This window comes from Trichoplax adhaerens, genomic scaffold (genome assembly GCF_000150275.1).
Source record: "Trichoplax adhaerens TRIADscaffold_42 genomic scaffold, whole genome shotgun sequence".
NCBI lineage: Eukaryota > Metazoa > Placozoa > Uniplacotomia > Trichoplacea > Trichoplacidae > Trichoplax > Trichoplax adhaerens.
In genome coordinates, this window is record NW_002060982.1 from 53,823 (window position 1) to 75,723 (window position 21,901).

Consider the following 21,901-nt stretch of genomic DNA (forward strand, 5'->3'; position numbering starts at 1 on the left):
CAGTACACCCGCAAGTTATTGTTTACTCTATCCTTTGTACGCATGCACCCACCATATTGTCTTCCTGTAGTTGCAAGTTTATTTAATAGACTGAACATTTGAATTTCAATCAATATCCCAAGTGCTGTAGATTAGTTCTTGCTCGATAGCAAATTGGATAGTATCAGGAAGGGCAGAGAAAGAAGATGATGGCGAATTCGGGCAAAAAATGGATCGTATGGATCACCATTTATTTCATCGTTGTACCACATTATCGTTGCCAACGATACCATCCTGGTGGCAGTAGGTTAGACATGGAAGATCTACTAGGTGAAAAACATTACGATGAATGGGGTCATCATAATGCTGAGTTTGATCATCGTGCTTTCATTGGTGAAGAAGACGATACATTTCACGAATATTCTGAAGAAGATGCTAGTGATAGACTGATGTTAGTAATATGCAATGAACACTTTGCGTTATGATTGCCTGGTCAACCTTATTTCCTTTCTTACTTGATTAATGTAATACAGCCTACGAAAGCAGTAGAGTGCATGGATTAATGGATAGGAGTACGAATTAATAAACGCATAATAATATGTAAAATGATACGATTCCGTACTGATGGACCAACCTAAACGTTTGTGTTTCAAAATACTAGTGTAACATAGAGTATCAGTCATCGTTGTTAGGAAGCAAATTTTTGCAATTAGGTAATTCGTACATTCTATCTTGTATTGTTGCATTTTACAGCACAGTTTTCGACGAAATTGATACGAATATGGATGAATATATCGATAAAAATGAAATGAAAGCACGAATTAAGGGCAACCAACTCAAACGTTTAGAAAAGGAATCTAGAGAAAAATTTAAAGTCTTAGATGTCAATGAAGATAGCATGCTGCCATGGGAAGAGTATAAGCAAGTCATGTTTGCCAACGATTTAGCTGAAAACAATGGTAAGCAAATCTTCAACAAATTGAAAATCTACTGACAACGTAATACCAACTTGATAAAGTGGAATAAAATTTTCCAGTATCTACAGGAGTTTATCGAAGAATAAAAATTGTATCTGCTTAATGACATGAGTGATATCTTAAGTAATATACTAACATCACTAGTCAACAATGTGTATGCAGTCCAGTGATATAAATCATTATTAATTAGTCCTCCATCATATGATGTGACATTGTTATCGCTAAAATAGAATGACAGACAAAATTAATGACTCTAAAAAGTAATTCTATATATGATAATTACTTATTCCCATTATTCTATCGATAGGGAAACTAAGTGACTCTATGCAATCTATGTATACAAATGATCACCGAAAATTCATTGACGCTGATCAGGATAATGACGGAATGTTAACCTTAACCGAATTTGCGGCCTTTAACTTTCCTCATAATTTCCCTCATATGCAAAATGCTTTAGCTATGGTAAATCAATAAAAAATAAAATTAAGTAAACATAAAAGCAACCTAGCATTGATTTTTTACATTACTTTCAGTTCCAATTTCATTTGCATTAGCTTCAATTTTATTAACTAAATTATGCACATTGTTCTTCTCGTTAATACTTAGGAATCGTTGGATACGTACGATAAAAACAAGGACGGTAAAATTTCATGGAAGGAATACATTTGTAAGTCAATTGCTGTCGCTGAATTTCTTAAATAATGTGATATTGAGACTTGTTTACATAACCAAACTGTTTGTGTGCATAACCACAAATCATGCTATATTGTGCAATACATTGTACATATATTGAAAATAGGAACAACTAATCCGATTCTTTTGATCACTCTCAATTCAGCGAGTATGTATAACTCAGAAGATAACAAAGAACAACCTGGTTGGGTGCGCGATGAAGAGAAAATTTACCTCCTCAGGCATGATAAAGACGGAGATGAATTATTAGACCTGGTGTGATTTTATTTGCATATATCCCAGATGTGTGTTACCTTTTCTACTATTAGCAATGATTAGTATCGTTCAACGAAAAATATTCTAAGAATATTTTAAACAACTTCATGTTCTCTAACTATTGTCGTTATCAAAAAATAACCTTGACTGAATTATTATCAGTCAGAAATAAAGAGTTGGATTGCTCCAGAGGAGAATAACGATGAAGAAGAGGAAGCTAATCACCTTATTGAATCTGCCGATCTTGATCAGGTCATCTTAAACTGCACTTTACTTACGACTAAAATAAGAAAAATTGTACCATGGGGAAAAATATATTAATAGTCTGTCTAATGAACAGAAATAATAAAAGATTATTAATAACTGAAATATTTTACGGTCTAACCTGTAGGATGGAAAACTCACAAGAGAAGAACTTCTTAGCCATCAGTCTCTTTTTGCTGGCCATACGAAAAAATCACGTAAATATGAAGATCCGGATTTCGACTTCGATTATCATGCTGACCGTTATCATGATGAGTTATAAAGAAGTTACTTAGTAAATGCATAAACCAATTGATCCTACACGAAATCAACTTAAAATCAAAACATATACTAAATATTCCTCTTTCTGATGAATTGATCAGTTACTGCTTATAATCAATATATCCTTGCGTTACTGTAATCCAATTTTTGAAACCGTACCTGCACATGCTGAGATTTTGAAACTCATAAACCTTATAAACTCATGTTTTATTAATAATACAAATTCATTTTATTTATTATAATCAGTCCGACAAATAAATTGCCTATTGCATCAGTTCACATTAAATTATGGAAAATACACTAAGCTAATGATAACTTACACTGCATCACATTTTGACTACAAATACAAGTACGTTTACTTTATAATTGAAATTAAAAAATATTTCGTCTCCATTATGCACATTGATTAATTGGAACTTGCCGTGTACCTAATTATAATTTCGACCTCATAAGTACTAATATATATCAGGCGGATACTATTAACTATAAAAGTACATAATATAAAATTTCTACATTGCTTTGATCCCAAATCTTTGTACGTTCGACAAAAAATAAAAGCGAGTTACTAAACCCAATAGGTATTAGTAATTGTGTTTTAAAAGTCCATAGATTTATGATGACCAACATTATGGCAAGCTGATAGCTTTGTTTTCTGCGCTGCATCTTCCTGCGCTCTACTGACAGTCTCTGATAAGTCAGGAGGTAAGAACATTTTCTACAGATAAATTGCAACAGCTTAATAGAACGTAAAACCATTTATACTAATACCTCTACGTGAAGAAGGAATAAGTTCTGTCAGAGAATCACCCAAGATCTTACCTCAATAGCAAATTTTTTTCGCTTTAATTTAAAGCCTAAACAGCTAGTATCTGGGATATGACTAACTAAAGTACTAATCCGAGGCAATTTACGAATATGAAAGGAACCTAAATTGGTAGAAGTAGGTGGTACATTAGAAAAACTAATTTTTATAAATTCGGTACATAAACTTTACCATGATAGTTTCGGAAAAGTGGATTAATTTCCTTATCAGAATCCGCATATGATTCTAATCCTATCATTGTATCGCTTATCTTTTCAACTCTACGTAAATATGCAACATCCTTAAATAAACGGAGAACGTAAAAATTTTAATACAAGCTACTTAACAGTATCGATGCTGTCAGCTACCAGTCTTAAATAGACAGTATATTAATACCTTTTATGCTATGATATGATAAAAATAGTTGGAAAAATTAACTATTCCAAATCTTTTTACTACATAAACTTACCTCAAATACTGATACTGGTATCGTTAACATGCATACAGCATACGAATCACGAAGTAATGCTTTTAATGCAATAAGAAATTTAAGAAGAGATTGATCATATATTTCTGGATTATCATGTAACACCACCCTTCCGTCGCAACCCCATAGAGGGGAAGCTAGGCCAGATACACAAATTCGTAATACTTTCTGGTCATGATTTAACTGCTAAATAATGAAAATATTTAGTTCAGTCGACGATCAAAGGACGCCGAATATGAAAGAACCGATTTTATGAGACTAATTAACGCCTACGTCGCTATTAGTTTTGTTAAAGCCATGTTCAGATATTATCCTAGATATGTAGCATAATAAACTGCTATAAACAGGGTTGATCGTATTCCTAAGAAATAAATATAGCAAGTTTAAAGTTCACAATAGATACATTCGTTTTAGTTTAACAATATTAGCAGGGAATGAGATAGTGTATCAAGATACAATAAGCACTTTAGAGATCTGTAATAGCTTACCAATTCAGATTATGATCTAATTTATTTTGTTCAGAAGCTATAAGGTTATTTTTGAAAAAGTATGTTTCCAGTGGTGATATCAAGTTCTTCGGCATAACCTTTCCAAGATCGAAACTATGGCCTAAGCCTGATGTGACTGTACTACTCTGATTTCAAAGATAGTATATACAGAGGATAGCACGATTAACTCGTAGCTAGGATAGATTGGAAAAGATGAATTACAACTTATCATGTTTACACACTCACTTGCACCGTAGGTAAATTTTGATATCGCCAAGCAATATTCATATTGTGTTTTTTATCCAACCCGGGCTCATCCACTGTATTGATGAAGCTGCTAGAATCATCGATATCAGGTAGACCCTAACCCAAAGAGACAGAGTATAAAGAATTCCTCTTAAAATTAATAAATTTTCGATATGCTTTAGTTTATTTCTTACCGAAATAGATAAGCTATAGCAGTATACTTTCCCTTTTAAACGCTTTCTTTATTATAGTTTTAGTCGCAAAGAAAATATAGCGCGTCTATTACAATAAACATGCTTTACAACATGTAAAAGTTAACAGCTATTGATGGTTACCAAGTGATCATCTAAGTTTTCGCGTACCTCTAACATACTTTCTGGTTGATTACTACTTGAAGCAAGGCATAACGCATGATTGCATACAGCTCCTTCTGCTAGAAAATATTTCACTAACGCATTGGTATACGAACTGGAAATATCCTCCTCTATATTAATGTACGGCATAAATAGAAAATGTAACAATGATTACAGTTGCAAACCATCCCGAGTATTGAGCCAACAGATTATATAGGTCACCCTAAAATTGTATCATGTATAAACTAAGAATAACAAATATAGTTACTGAATATTCACGATACTAAATCATTAAACATACTACTATAATAAAATTTGAAAATTTGATAATTGTAATTACTTTTTCTATTGTTATACATACTATTCTATCATCTTTGAATATCTTTTACTATACTGTATACTGTATTTTGAAATTAATACTTAAGAAATACGTGCAACATACTCGTATAGAGCTGCAGTATCAGGCTGTTTGGTTATGATTACGTATTTCTATTCTTCATTATATTATTCTATCATTTCACTCATTGACGATATATCTGTGATTATAACTTACGAAATTACATGCAGAAAGATTGTAGAGTATAGGAATTGATGATTTAAAGTAAACTTACCAACAACTAAGGTTGTGCCAATAGGTAAACCTCCACCTAGATAAATAATAAATATGTAATAATTAATTAATTAATTAATTATAGCATTGCATTTGTATTCGATACTGATTACTCATTCTCAATAACTTACAGCATGAATTTCCTACTGAATGTAGCCATTACATGCAGTAATTTATTATTAAATATGATCATCACATCAAGTTATTTTAACGATGAAATAATACTCATCACAATTGCAAGTTTGAGTGGTCTATATATAGTTAGTCATTGTCTCAACGTCTCGATCTCTGCAGTAGAGAGTTACACAGAAGTTTGCAGTACTAGGGGTAGAAGTGCCAGGGCAATACTGTACTGTATCGTGCTTTATCTTACATCGTTTAACCATGACTCCTTCACCATGCAGTTTATTTGTTAATGCAGTAGCAAGGATGCAGACTGCTTTAACAGAGTTCAACCCTTTCAAGTATAATCAAGTCATTAGATCATTAATAGAGTATACCTATAAGACTGTCAATAGCTGGCACACCGGTCGATGTGATTAGCTGGCCATTCCGTAACGATGGAGTAGTGCCTCTTGGATAGCTACCGATGCCTTTAGAAGATTTTTTCTTAAAACTGGATGTCATTATCCTTGACAATTAATTTGCAAGCAAAATCGCACGTAAAAGGACCACAATATATCCCAAATTAAACCATATTATAAATTTCCAGGTGGCCAGCTCTTTTGGCGGAACACATTTCGAAGCGATATTGTCTGTATGGACCATAAAGTTATACTGTACTGTACTGTATACTGTATAAAGAAAAAATATCTCTATGGCACTGTACAGTACTAGACTGTACGTGTATGGTACAGTATGGACTTTCATGTTCAATAGCAAACAGAGTACTTAGTACTGTACTATCAGGGGACTTTTCAATTTTTTATACTGTACTGTATGGTACAAATGTGTAGAATAGATGTCGTTTGAAAACTCATGCTACAGTCGAGATATACTCGAAACTAGCGACATCTATTTTACGTAAATGTGCATTGTATGAGAAAAGTCCCTGAAGTACTGTACGGCTACAGTATGTCTGTGTCTATTGTATCATGACAAGGGATGCCAGACGTGACTCCATTCACCTCCATTGATGACAGACGCAGAGCGTTACAATGAATGAATGAAAGCTAAAATAAAAACAAGATTTGCAAGTCGTCATTATCACGCAGTAATGGCGAAGTTTGTTTGCTGTTACGATGTATTTAGAAATCTGAACCTATTGCAATGACATTCCGTGCTCAATTATTTCTTAATAAGACATAACTAACTCACGAAGGGATACGAAAACTATACAGTACAGTAAATCAATTCGAGATCAAGGTTCTTTCAGATCTTTAATTTTACATAATCAATAATCAATAATCAATTATAATGTAATTTAGTAAGGTACTTTCGTCAAGTTAAATGCGCGTACAAGATAACCGTCCATATTTTTCAGTGACTAAAGCGTACCTTATTGTCAATTTTTCGCCATAAGTTACAATTTTATACGAGCGCTGAACAACGATAATGACTAATTTTACCATAACCGCATTTCCCCTGTGCTGTAAACTAGAGCAAGTATGACAATCTATCTATTTACTGTAGTCCTTGAAATGATACCAAACGAAACTTTTACAATACAACCGCGACCAAAAAAAATAAAAAATAATATTTTGACTCCGTGCAATTTCGAGAAGTAGTCTATCAAATGGTAACACCAACGTTGTAATGATTACTTTATGACGAACCAGGAACGAGAATAATTCGTGATTAAAGGATAAAAGTTGACAAACGTTTGGCTATTAATAATAATGTTAGTACGTATTAGCTATCATTCATATTAGGAATAAAATAAAATTACGTTTAGTGGAAACTGTACTCTACGTACTTTCAATTCAGTATCTTTAAAGCTTAAGCTAGATATTTTGAAAGTATCATCATCCTACGATAACGTCAGAATCAGAACAATTTTGCAACAGAGTTACCGTATGCTATAAAATGCAAATACAGTAAACTATACTTCGGACTAGCGAAATTAAATCAGTCTTTCAGCGCTCCTTTGGAAAATTTATACGGCCTTTGTTTGAGTCTATTTTATCGAAAGTAGTCAGACTTCACACATAGATGTTACCCTAAATTAATAAAGGCTATCAATTAAGGCAAAAATAAAAAGGCAGTAAAAAATTGTACGCTATTCCTGGTCATTGGCGACATACGTACGTGCAGCACATTAAAACCAGTGTTAGTTAAAAATGTTAATAGTATCAGGATTGAGCCCTATAGTTCTATCTAGTGCTTCCAATTCGTTTTTAACATAGTATTGAAAGAAGATTTTAAAACCCTACAAAGAAATTTTGCCAGCAAATGCTGCGAGCTACTTTGTAACAATATTTATTTTCGAAGCCAAAACTGCTGTCCCTGATGGCTGCGATCATTTTCAAATTGACAAAGTACAAATGTGATCGTCGTCTATCACTGAAGCAAAAATTTACTCTCTTTTCAAGCAGTCATTCACAATAAAATGACTTGCATAGCTATTACACAACGTTAACCTATATCCTTTTCCTTTACAACAAATATATCCGTAAATGTTTGACTGTCCAGCAGTGGGTATGCTGTATATATATTTATACTGTGCTGTACAGTATGGATGATACGATTTGAATTTGTTCCATGCTATCCGATATAATCTGCGCACTAGAAAGTTTTCATCCGCAAACTGAAATTGTCAGATTTTATTCCGCGATTCAGTATTCCCTTACTCGCCTATTGATGAGTATAAGTACTCCGTAATCATTTTACTAATTCCACAAAATAACTCGAACACCGGGCTCATTTGAAGGTTGAACAAATTTTATTTTGTTGTATTATCAAGCTCAATATTTCATTACAATTACAGGAAAATTGAATTTCTCATAATAACTAGCATTAGCAGTAATTATTTTGAACAGACTCTCGATGACAGCGTATATTAGAAAGGAAAATTAACAATTGGTTTTCTTATTAATTACCACCACGAAGACGCAGTACCAAGTGAAGTGTAGATTCCTTTTGGATGTTGTAGTCGCTTAGCGTGCGACCATCTTCCAACTGCTTACCAGCGAAGATGAGACGTTGCTGATCTGGTGGAATACCTTCCTTATCTTGAATTTTGGATTTGACATTTTCGATAGTATCACTTGGTTCGACTTCCAAGGTAATTGTTTTACCAGTGAGTGTCTTGACGAAAATCTGCATACCACCACGAAGACGTAGCACTAAATGAAGTGTGGATTCTTTTTGGATGTTATAGTCGCTTAGTGTGCGGCCATCTTCTAATTGCTTACCAGCGAAAATCAGACGTTGCTGATCTGGTGGGATACCTTCTTTGTCTTGAATTTTTGATTTGACATTTTCGATAGTATCACTTGGTTCGACTTCCAAGGTAATTGTTTTACCAGTGAGTGTCTTGACGAAAATCTGCATCCCACCACGAAGACGAAGCACTAAATGAAGAGTGGATTCTTTTTGGATGTTATAGTCGCTTAGCGTGCGGCCATCTTCCAATTGCTTACCAGCGAAAATAAGACGTTGCTGATCTGGTGGGATACCTTCTTTGTCTTGAATTTTGGATTTGACATTTTCGATAGTATCACTTGGTTCGACTTCTAAGGTAATGGTTTTTCCCGTTAAAGTCTTGACAAATATCTGCATACCACCACGAAGACGCAATACCAAGTGGAGTGTGGATTCTTTTTGGATATTGTAATCGCTTAATGTACGGCCGTCTTCCAATTGTTTGCCAGCGAATATAAGTCGCTGTTGATCTGGAGGAATGCCTTCTTTGTCTTGAATCTTTGACTTCACGTTTTCAATGGTATCACTTGGTTCCACTTCCAAAGTGATGGTTTTTCCAGTTAAAGTTTTGACGAAAATCTGCATACCACCACGTAAGCGCAAAACCAAATGAAGTGTCGATTCTTTCTGGATGTTGTAATCGCTCAGAGTGCGACCATCTTCTAGCTGTTTGCCAGCGAAAATTAAACGTTGCTGATCGGGTGGAATACCTTCTTTGTCTTGAATTTTGGATTTGACGTTTTCAATGGTGTCACTGGGTTCCACTTCTAAGGTAATCGTTTTGCCAGTTAAAGTCTTGACAAAAATTTGCATGCCGCCACGGAGACGCAAGACAAGATGTAAAGTCGACTCTTTCTGGATGTTGTAGTCGCTCAAAGTACGGCCATCTTCTAACTGTTTACCAGCGAAAATCAAACGTTGTTGATCTGGTGGAATTCCTTCCTTATCCTGGATCTTGGATTTGACATTTTCGATAGTATCGCTTGGCTCAACTTCCAAAGTAATGGTTTTTCCTGTCAAAGTTTTGACGAAAATTTGCATGATGAAGGGAAAAAAAGTGAAAACAGCGGGATTTCAACAAAAGTTCGTTTGACGTAGAGTTCTGTCGGCAAGGGATTGTGATTCTAACTTAACTGATTTCCTCGAGGCTTTTTTATACCTTCTGGTAATATCACGTGATCGTCACTGCTTGTGCAGTCTGTCATTGGTCGAAACGTCTAGAACGTATTTACTTAGATAAGCGCAATTGTTTACCAGGGTAATGACAGTACGGTACAGTAATTGACCTATGAGGCCGCTGGGGGATGACGATGCGAAAGTGCAGTGTACAGTATGCAGTATTGTACTGGATGTGCACCATCATTACGGTACTGACTTGTATTTGTTTTTAGGATCAACGCTACCGTAACGAGTCACTACCGTGATCGATCGTCAAACAAAGAAAGAGTCATTGTCTACAAATCAATCGAGCGTTCATACTGTATTCCTCTACGTGGGTTATCAACATTGACACAGTGCGCAGTAAACACAGGCAGTGTACTGTAGTACAGTACTTTGACCTTATACAGTACAGTACAAGCTTGAATATTCATCAACATACAGTATAGTACTGTACATACTCTACAGTGAACAATTCCTAGAGAAACATTACACATTACTGCCGGTGCTGTACTGTACTGTACTGAAGGTCTTTTTAATTAATGAATTAATGAATTTCACAGAGCGATCCTGTTACGTCATTGTTATTTTAAGATGGCCCATTGGAGTTAGGCAAACAGGTAAAACTGCCTGTGGCAAAGGGTAAACAGGGGTAATAGCCATTCGTGTAACTGCTAAAAGCAAGTTTATGGTAATGAGCAATCCTGTTGGGGCCACAGAAAGACATGTTAGAGTAGCGATTTTTCACCCCAACAAAAGCTATAGTAATACACGTAATGTGATGGAAAGTTCTATAAATGAATATTTAAAATTGAGAATGGCGTCTCATAAACACGGTGATAGAAAAATGTCTAAAAATGCTCTTCTATACCCTATCAGGCTACGACACATGATACCATTAAAACTCCTTTTAATGGAAATGAGTCATTACACTACTAGTCACGCTGACAAAAAAATGAAATCTCGTCACTTACTGTATAATGATGCAATAGGAATAAGAAGGAGCAACATGATTGTCGCTTAGCGTAGGTCTAATTTTAGCGAAAAACCGGGCTGATAGCAGTCAACACAGCAGGCGGTACGAAAAGCAAATGTCCATTGCAATCGATTCAAACACGTACTGCATTCGAATTCAAGGGAAGACAGAGATAGAGTAACTCTCCTCTTACGTCAATTATTCTGTGGAGTTGGTGAACAGAATCTGTAGCACAATTGTCGAATAAAGCAATCTAAAAAAGATTGTTGGTTATACAAGAGATGAAACTTTTATGAAGATTTAAAAAAACGAGGGTAATGTGGGCCCCACAGACAGAATCGATTAGTCGTAAAACAAAATGTCTACTTAACGTCCATTATTCCTGTGATAGAGTGTAGCAACGCCAGGGAGGTTATACTGTAAGTCTATCAAATAAAAGTTTACATTATTTGGTGTACGTGGTGGCAGACGATTGTATTTTTAAGGCTAGCAAGAATTAAGCGCTGCTTGCATCAGCGTCTTTGCATCGCAATAGAATACGAGTAGATGCGATCCGAAGCAATATTGATACTGAGTGATTACAGAAATTGATAAGGCCTTGCTAATTCATTACTGAAGCCAAGTGGATTGTATTTGACTGGAATTTTGATCGCAATAAGTTGTAATTGCCTATTTAAAACTACCTGTTACCCACGTCGTTTATGAAAACTCACTGAAATTGGTAACCCGAAATGTCGTACCATTATAGAGTTATTAATAAGACGAGTAATCACTTTTGAACATATTGAAGCTGTTATTAACGATGGAAATAATTACAACTTACAGTATTTTCACGCATCAATCTTGCTCCCAAGCAATATCCAATCCATGACGGTAAAGTAAAATGAAACTGGAGACTGAAAGAGCTTCAAAAAATGAGATACGGATGTGCACAGTAACACTATGTTACACTCGTATAAATAAATATAATATAAAATACACGTATTTGATCTGACTTGGTGAATGCAGGTTGCCACTACTACCCATAATTATTTTGCAACTAGATATGCCCAATAGATGATAATATTATCGATAGAATGAAAATTCTTAAACACCTTTTTCTTGTACTGTACTCTTATTTTTCAGTCTGAACATTGAATTCTGCAATTAGCACATCATTTTCTGAAAATTTAAAATCCATAAGCAACCTCCAAGCTTGGAATTATTAGGCAACAACAGATTTTTATACTCGTATACATACAAATATTGCAATCTGATAATATCTGGTATAACGAATTCTCTGTCCTGTCGACTGAGTAAAGAGTCATAGAGATGACTGTGTGCTGAGTACAGCAGCACCAAGTTACTGTAACATGTAATTATATTATCAGAAAATCTCATTCATACAGCATGCTATTAATTTGCTTATGTCTAAGTAGACATAAACATTTTTGTACACATTACCATCTAGGTGTATAATTTTAGGATTTACGTCGGAAAATTATTTGAAATACAATGTTAAATTGCCGCGATTTGAGAGAAACCCCCAGCCCAGCAACTTATCTTTAAAATGATAACTCCGATCTTTTAAAGCCAATGATTCACGCGTACGATACATTAAAGGATAGCTATCGTAATTGACTGGCGTGGACTAAATAATACTGACTGCACTTCAAAACGGTGTTTCAATAAAACAGGTTTTATTGTAAATTTTTGTTTATATATGTTTGATCGCTGAAATTATTAAGTATCATGGTTTCAATCTTGTTAACGTACTGCAAGAGTGCGAATCATGGACTTTAGCTATTTCACACTGTAGTAAACCGATGTTTCGTCAAAGGTTTTATTAAATCGATATCTTGGTATAAATATGCTACAAAGGTTTGAGATCGAATTATTTCAGAAAGAAATTAAGAAAAAGTGGTATGAATAAGAGTGCATGATGACAGCATACATTTTACCAACAGAATACTTCATTAAATCAATCTAATGTGGTAAGTTTTGGAACGACTACTGGCCCAACCTTCGGTCTGTACTCAAGCTCAGCTATATACTTCGAGCAAAGTAACAACTATCAGGAAAAAACTAACTCTGATAATTAATTAAACTTCAATTAGTTATTTCAACTAACCAAGAAGTTAATCTCTACGGCTGCAAAGAGCTAAGGTACAGCATGTATATATATATATATGTATATATAAACATTAGCAGGATTAAGACCAATTAGATCGCCTATAAGGAGGTCGATAAGGTTGACGGTTCGGTTTATTTCCGCCTTGCTTTGCAGTAGTGTTAGCTTTCTTAGCAGGAACAGGTGCTGCATCGAACGTAATTCTTTTCCTTAAATGTAAAGAATGGCCTCTATTAATTATTTTAGCTGTAGAAACAACACACATACGTATATTAGTACCCACCGTTGCCCTTTGCTTTCGTTCGGTAGCGCCGTAGACGCACTGTCAGCCTATTTCCAAAGGAAAGTAGTTATTAAACGAGTACCACACATGTAATTATCATCACTAAATGCATTTAAATACCGTATAATAACTATAATGATAAGCGTATTCGGTTATCTTCTAATAACCATAATTCTTATATCAATTAAACGAAGCAAAGACACATATTCTTGATTATTACTTACTGTGGATTGCCAGGATAGCGTTACTTGCGTCTTAAACGAAAGAGGATTTCGGAAAAAATCCTGGTAGATTTTATAAAAACAGTGTAAAGTCAGTATCTCCAATTGCTGCTGTTTAACTCATCATTCATTTTAACAAAGCAACAACAAGATACCTTCACTAAATTTGTAATATTAGTCATGGTCTTGATGGCTTGGAGCTTAATCTGATTCTATAAAAAAAGTACAGATTGAAGATACTATGTGACAAAGCTATTAAAATGTGAAACAGAGAAAAAGTATCCATTTATCTCACGTGTCGGGTCTTAAATTTTTATTAAACTGGCTACATAAAATTCATTTATGTGATTATATTAACCTTTTCCAACTTCAATGCCGCGGCAGTCCTTTCTTGTAGAAAGGATCTCAATCGCTTTGTATAATTTTGACAACACAACGTAAAATACTGTAGTCTTAAACAAAATACAGACATGAAATTACCAAATGGTACCAAAATTATAAATCCAAACACACTTGCTATTTGTGATGAATGGCTTACCTCTTCTTGAAATCTTTGAACTTATCGCCATCTTCGCTGATAAATGTTTGAGACTAAAATAAATTTAAATTTTAAACTGCTTTGAACAATTTCTTCAAAGTTCATAGAAAGTTAATTAGGTGCCTAATACTACAATTAATTAACGCGTACAACTGAAAATGATGGCCTCTTAAAATACTATGCCGTAGTTACTTTACCTCACTGCACAACCGATGAAAAGTATACAATAAGCATTCTACATAAGAAAACTGATAATTAGGCTCAGTATCATTGGACTCCTCTTTCGCCTCTTGACTATTATCTGGTGGTTCAGGAAGATATTGCTGTAAGGGAAAAGTATTCTTATTAAGAAAGTTATATATACATTTATTTATACCTGTAAAGAACTAAATTACTACGTAAAACTTACGATCAAGATCGGATACAGCAAAGGTGCACAAGCCTCTGCTACTGTAGTATCGTGACAGCCATTGCTAATTTCAGCGTAACACTTTAGTATCGAAAGTCGTTCTCCTTCACCATCAATTGAATTTAATACTGGTAAAACATTTCTCGTAACGTACGTCATCAGTTGAGCTGACGACGAGCCTGCTTTCTGTAACATATGAAAGAGCAAATTGTTAGTACGTGTCTTTATTATCTTACACTAGGAAACTTGTTAACAATGTAAGCAACCTGTATAAACGGAATGGTAGATTTCAGGCAAGACAAGATGCGACCAACACTATTGCTATCTTTAGGCTGTACAAGTCATACATTAAAAATAAAATAAGTTAGATATAACTATATTCAGCGGAGACGCACAATGAAATATCTCAATGTAAGTTTTATTCAGGATAAGGACGAGACTGTTGTTTAATCATAGCAGAACGGACCGAAAGCAGAACATCCGCAAAAGGTTGACTGCTAATTAGCCGAGAGTATATCATCATAACGGAAAGATAATCCGAATTTTAAATTAATCTGGGCTTAATTACTAAGTATATTTGTAGTTACTTGCCTTGAATTGTTCCTTGACTTCAATTTGTTGCATGATTGCGTCTACAGCCACTTGCGGATTCTTCGTGGTATATTTCAATGACTTTAAAATTTTCATCAGATCAGCAAACTCTTCCTCTGTGACATCGTTACCTAAAGCCTACAATAATTATTTGTTATATAATACCATACCTTTAAGTCGCAATAGATAGGTACCAATTTTTGGTGATGATATCAATATTGATATTATATAATAGAAACGAAGTAAATTATAAATTTAGATTTAGTACGTTTTTAATCTGCTCCGCTAGAAACCGTTCATTGTCTTCGTTTGAGTTAAATAAAGTCCCTTTCAGCTCATTTACAGCTACTTTGAGGCATGCTATAGCACATCGACGCATACAATTCAAGCCTTTGCCTTGTATTTGAGCATTACTTTTGATATGAGAGAAGATAACCTCTAAAACTCCTGTATATCACGTTGTAATAAAACTCTGGTCAGATCGAATACCACAATAGATTCTAGTATACTACTTTGCATGATAAAGCTTAGCAGGACAGCAAGTTTAGCAAGCTTTCTTATTGAGATTAATATAGCTTTTTAAATATATTACCAGTAGGATCAGCAACCAATAAAGTAATCATACTTCTTCTGCACAATGTCACTTCAGCATCAATATCTATTATTTCGAAAGTTATAAAATTCATCCGTCATTCTGTTCGTTTATTAACGGAGGTAAAGCAAACACAATGAGCAAAAAATTTAATGGGCAGCATACTGTTGCAGCCTACTATGTGTTACTTCGCAATATATAAGATGAGCAAATGAATAACCATTTAATACTTCCTCCAGTATTCCGATATCCATCGGCTAGAGTTTCGATAATATGATTACTAGTTTAGCTAAGGAATATATTTAAAGTATTTCCTATTAATAATTATAAAGCATCCAACGAAGGTAACACGACTAAAAATAAAGTGACGTTTAGTTCATCGTACGCATTATCCACAGATCATTTAGCAAAATTTCGCAAAGTAGTCAGAACATGAAATGGCTGCCCATGTAATTTCGCTTTAGCACTGATACAACATTCATGCAGATGACAATGCTAAAGCCGTATTAACCAGTTACGCATTTACCACGTTATTATATTTGGTTACAATATCTTTGTCTTGGACAACTAATTCTATCTTAATCTTTGCAAGAAAGATTAATATGTATACGTATGCAAGAGATCAAATTACTTCAACTAACCTGTTACCAAAAACTGCGTCAGGATATCAGCTACCCGCTTGCAATATTGGCTATCGTCCTTACAAAGTTCAGGAAAATGCTTTACAGCAGCCTTCCGCACCTAGTAATAAGTAATTTCATACAAATATTAATTTTTATCATTAGTCTAAATACTTACTTGCGTACTTGCATAAGCTTTTATGAGTGATTTATTCCATTTACTAAATAAACTAACACTAACAATTGATAAATTGGCTAAACTAGTTTAACACTATTGTTAGTATCCGATAATGAAAAGTAGACTGACAATGCCAAACACTAGCGTCTACAAATGTTAGGCAAATATAAAATACTATACAGCAAATTGAATCACTAGCCCAAGACGAACAATGCCATATTTAGATACAATTTAGGGAGCTTAGAGATTTCAATTTATAGCTGGTACTAGCCATGACCTCTGGTGTTATTGGATATGAATGCTAGTTATCAAAGAAGTCACGTCTATTCTAATGTATCATTCACTGTACTGCAAGTATGAAACGATACTAACATTACTTTCTTCATCTTCAATTAAATCAATCTGCTTATCGAAGGCTTCTTCAGCTAAATCTGGGAAATGCTTGAAGAATTTAGGAATAAATGAGGCTGAAAGTAGCTTCTCTTTCGAATCGCCTTGCGTAGCTTGCAATATAATCTTGTAACTTTCGGCATGCTACAGATAGAATATAATCAATTAATTCAAAGAGCAACCCAAAACTGAAATTAAAATTGATCTTCCAAGCGTTTCGAAAGTACTCGTGAGTTTAAGAAAAGCCTATCCATTACGTTGTAACGATCTACTATGATATCCGTTGCAAATATTATAGGGGTGGTAAGGTAAGCAATCACGATACATAACCGTTCCATTTAAATGTAAAATATTACTTCGATCGAATTGATATGGTCAATATTTTTCAACGCAGTATATTGATGCACATCAGAACACCAGCCATGATTCAATTTCACCAATCTCGATCATTATCTTAATGTACAGTCATACTATGTACTATGACTATCAACAGTTTGCTGCCATTCCTATGCAAGTCTGCAGTAATTAATATCAATATAAGTAGACTTTAAACATTGGGTTCAACCAGGAATACATAACCAGGCTACTCAACGATATCATGGCAACGGTTTGGACAAGTAGCCAATTGGACGATCTTGAATGTAGTATTGTACGCGTATAGCACTCTCTCACTGCATCTACATAGCCCAGCATAGCCAAAATTTGCAAGTGTAAGCGATATAGTAGTATACTACGCTCACTTACTGAGCTATTCAAGGAAAAAAGCCATCAATAATGTGTTACTACTACTGTCCATGACCTATTTATCAATCGCTGAAGCATCCTCTCCTACCCTACCGTATCCTACTGTACTACAACAGCAATGTGCTACAGCCATCCTACTACAAAATGGTTGCCATGAAAAAATGGATATCTTTCCTTGTAAGATTTTATTTACCTTGAAATTTGCTTATCAAATTACTGCAGCTTATACATAATAAATTGTGCTGTACCTGATTTTTATCAGCAGCATCTGCTAATATGCCATAATGCTTGTATAATTCTGAAACACCAATCACTTCAGCCATGCCACTGCTAGTCCGCACAATTTGTCCGCGTTTACGCTGACTTCGTCACAAAACCAAGGATGAATAATGGCGTTAGAGTGCGCAAGCGTGAATGATTTTTGTATTCATGAAAAGCACCGAGTTAACTCTACACTGAGTCTACAGTATGTATATGAAACACAGGAAAGCGAAGTAACAACAAGTACTGTACAGTACAGTACAGTACTGTACTGTACACTGTACAGTGTACAGTATACTGTACTGTAGTTACTTTTCATAGATACAGTATGTAAGCTCTTCTTTTCTTGACAGTTGGTAGTACTAGTGACGACTCTGTAGTAGTGTTCTGCTAGCAGCTTCATCAAACTGCCTTGTCAGACGATAACGTTAAATGCAAGCATGTGTAAAACAGATGTCGTCAAAATCTTTTATGATAAAGTGATTATCTTTTACCGCAAAGTGCAACAGCGGCGTAGCCTATTATTATGCAGCGCCTGAGAAGAAAAAACTAGTCTAGTACTGCACAGTGCACACTTGCGCAGTAGCGTACTACAATCAGTCGTACAGTACAGTACTGTACTGTACTGTACTGTACTTGACGAATAACTACTGTAGTACTGTGCTTACATGTACTGTACATTTTACTGACGCAATGACTACAGTCAAGTCTACTGTTTTCCTGAATGGGAAAGTCAGTGATTCAGAATCGACTTTAGCTTCTGAAAAGTATCAGGATTTTTATTCAGGTTATTCAGAAGAATCACACACACCCAGGCTAGTAGCAGAATTGGTCTACTGTACATAGATAACATAGATAACTAGACAGTTAACCTAGATAACATAGATAACATAGATAACTCGTCTGATACACTGTACTATGTATTGTACTATGCGGTAGATAAGCGACGCTTATCAATTGTTCTTATATTACTGTACTGTACTGTAAACCAAATCATACGTACAGTACAGTACAGTGCTCTACAATTCACGATCAAATTACTATACTGTACTTATTTTGTGTACCACCCACCCGATAACATAATAAGAATAGATGGTGGAGCTTCATGAAGAAGCAGTAAGAATGGAAAGTGAAAAGTACAAGTATAGGACGCAAAGTAGAACGAGCGATGGATTGACTGACAGAATATATTCTACGCCTACAAGATATATACTGTATGACATCTATACAGTATTGTATAAACATATATACTGCATAGACGAGTATATATTACCGGGGCTGCCATGATATCGCATCATTACGCTTGCGATAGTTAACGGTGCAATCACCAATAAATAAAGGCCCAAGATCAATCCCACGTCGAAGGCAGCTAAAGCCTATTGTATCTTGACGCGATTATTTTTTTTTCTCCCTCTAGTTTGGATGAAAAGGATCGGGAAATAAAATAAGGTACAAATTAGCCATATTTGAATTAACCGATAACTAGCAACTGCTATTCAATCTATTTCTAACTTAGACTTTCCATGGGTATGATAATAAATAAATATCATAGCTAGACGTTAATAACGGTTGTTATCAATGCACACTAATTGTACTATCTACTGTATCATCCGATAGGGAAAGGAGATGCGCACATTTAATAGGATAACCTTCTAAAAATATCTCTTGACTAATCACCGTCTAGCCTTGACCGGAAATACGTCGGACATAGTAGCTTCGTTATACTCTCACTGAAGTAATTTTGAAAGGTAAGTTCCTATAATTTTATTTTAAATCGATTAGTCTCGATCCTAATAAACTGCTAAAAACTGAATTTTCTAATGCTGGTATGTAACATCTGACCATGTTGAAATTGTAGTTGACTCACGTATAGTCATTTAATGGCTAATTTTCTTGAATAATGCACTTTTATGCTACAACTCTTAACACATACGGATTGAGTTAATCGCTACAAAGTACAATATCTTACCACTAGATTAATTTTATCGCCAGGATCGTCGTCTATTTCCGTATATCTTGTTAAATATCCTTCATACTTAGATTGATAGCGAACAAATACCACTCAATCTTGATCGTCTAACTTGATGTTGTTATGGACTGTATTATAGCAGTTGAGTAGTTCAACTTTCATCATTAAAATGCGGATCGTCAAAGCGGTAATGGGGAATTATGATATTATGTTGTAATGTTGTAATCAATCAGTCTATAATGTATGGCAAGTACTTATTTGTATAAATTTATTACAAGCTAGCCAAGCTATCAGTGATACACGTATCTCTACTTTCTATCTAATATTACGGTATATTTTAATTTCGTATAAAATCTTATAATTGATAGTGATGGCAAAAGACGCCACCCTGCGACAGTACACACAAAGACAACATTTTGTTTTCAAATCGAGGCTTTACTAGTCAAGAAAAATTTCGTATTTCGACACGAGTCCGTTTACAGTACTATAATAATAATGTTAGAGGTTTAATAATCGTTCTCTATCCACTTGTTAAGCAGTTATTTAAATTTAATAAATATAGAATTTTGCGGACTTTCAAATTTAGTTTGTAGTGATAGTAACCTTGAATGTACTCCATTGTACTGTATAACTGCCATATTCCCACCCATATCCTGCTTTGCTTAATATTTAATTGCAGCAATAGGGCTACGGATAGGATAAAAACTAAAACAGTATGACGGCTTTACAATGACGACCATGATCAATCATTTCAGACGATTCTACACTTTGATGATTTGTACAGTATTACAATATGGAATCATTTTAAAAATTCGATGATCCAATAAATGTTGAAAAAAAAAATAATTACTTTGCATGAGATACGTAAATGTAACCACAGATTAATGATTGGAATAGCAGTCAATTACTACTTCTAGCTCTTTTTTGCCAGCGCTTGCTCATTTTCTTAAATTTTAATTGCCATGTAAATGCTATATCCGTAATACGCGTATCCTTGTCAGGCTAAGCAATATTTTGCTTTATCGCCGTATAAACACAAGTATGTTAACGTGATCCATTTGTGTTATTTAATAATTTTAATCTACACTATCATACCAATCTTAGTAAATCCAGTCTTTTCTTAAATCAGTTCTATTCTGATACAGTACAATACTTATCCTGCTATTGATCACTAAAATGAGAATGTAGTCATTTATTGCCATTATTTAATTGGCCTGTAGAAGTAAAAATTCTTATTACTCTTGCCAATAGTTGTTAAACGCTTTTCCACTCATTAATTAAGAAAGTGGTAGTAATTTTATATTGAACATCGACGTAATATACAGAATAGATATGATACTATTACCATAATAAATAATAAATTAAATTAACATGTTATCCTAACTGATACTATGGCACAAATTAGCTCGATAATAATAAGAACCGATAGACAGAGATATCTGGCTACAATCAAGATTATCATTGAAATTATTATATAATATTCCTACAGTCTCGTAATACGATAGTATAACACTATTACCAATAAAATAGAGTATAGTAATTAATGAACTGATTGCCTTTTATAACAGTATAATTACATTCCTACGAGTTCCTCATACCATATGGGCTGAGTAAAGTATATCCAGCTGTTGCTATTGTATTTCAATCAAATAAAATAAATTTAGTAGCGCATGACTCCAATAAGATACAACAGCTTATTTAAATTTCAGTAGTAAATGTGCTATAGCTCAGACTAGAGATCGATGCACAAATCATCGGCTCCTAAAATTTTGGCTCTTAATCTATACGCGTATAGTCTAAATCACTACATGGTCGACAGACAGTATACTGATGTAGTATGATTTACGTCCAGTTATAGCCTTCGTGACGTGCTATCAAATGTATCATGTTCTATATTATTGAACGATACTAGACATTACTTTATAGTAGATCAATTGCAAATAATGTTTAATAAATATTTACAATTGCATTAGAAAATAATATTGTGCAGATCTATAACAGTAAACTTTCGAGTTGGAATTTAAAATGAATACGAAGATTTAATTTGTTTTCTTTCCAGATTATTCCTATAAGTTAAAGAAGC

General features: G+C 34.3%; 4 protein-coding genes across 4 annotated transcripts; 1 reads left to right on the top strand and 3 right to left on the bottom strand.

Moving 5' to 3' along the window:
- Nucleotides 1-293: 293 nt before the first annotated feature.
- On the top strand, nt 294-2,430 carry TRIADDRAFT_33976 (uncharacterized protein; the record flags this gene model as incomplete). Its single annotated transcript, XM_002118270.1, has 7 exons — nt 294-430; nt 733-938; nt 1,264-1,418; nt 1,563-1,623; nt 1,795-1,904; nt 2,067-2,156; nt 2,296-2,430. 7 exons carry the CDS (start codon nt 294-296, stop codon nt 2,428-2,430), a joined length of 894 nt encoding a protein of 297 aa, XP_002118306.1.
- A 594-nt stretch (nt 2,431-3,024) lies between these two features.
- On the bottom strand, nt 3,025-6,042 carry TRIADDRAFT_62349 (uncharacterized protein; the record flags this gene model as incomplete). Its single annotated transcript, XM_002118283.1, has 11 exons — nt 3,025-3,144; nt 3,249-3,355; nt 3,424-3,532; nt 3,701-3,904; nt 3,992-4,079; nt 4,207-4,352; nt 4,453-4,569; nt 4,815-4,936; nt 5,417-5,452; nt 5,789-5,872; nt 5,916-6,042. 11 exons carry the CDS (start codon nt 6,040-6,042, stop codon nt 3,025-3,027), a joined length of 1,260 nt encoding a protein of 419 aa, XP_002118319.1.
- A 2,241-nt stretch (nt 6,043-8,283) lies between these two features.
- On the bottom strand, nt 8,284-9,819 carry TRIADDRAFT_64418 (uncharacterized protein; the record flags this gene model as incomplete). The annotated part of the gene is made up of 1 exon (XM_002118284.1): nt 8,284-9,819. One exon carries the CDS (start codon nt 9,817-9,819, stop codon nt 8,446-8,448), a length of 1,374 nt encoding a protein of 457 aa, XP_002118320.1. The 3' UTR covers nt 8,284-8,445.
- Nucleotides 9,820-13,104: 3,285 nt separating this feature from the next.
- Nucleotides 13,105-17,911, bottom strand: TRIADDRAFT_62351 (uncharacterized protein; the record flags this gene model as incomplete). Its single annotated transcript, XM_002118285.1, has 14 exons — nt 13,105-13,231; nt 13,306-13,352; nt 13,530-13,589; nt 13,682-13,738; nt 13,885-13,978; nt 14,065-14,117; nt 14,262-14,387; nt 14,474-14,659; nt 14,710-14,805; nt 15,333-15,511; nt 15,657-15,722; nt 16,298-16,397; nt 16,827-16,988; nt 17,837-17,911. The coding sequence occupies 14 exons, from the start codon at nt 17,909-17,911 to the stop codon at nt 13,105-13,107; spliced, it is 1,428 nt and encodes a 475-aa protein (XP_002118321.1).
- Nucleotides 17,912-21,901: the final 3,990 nt, after the last annotated feature.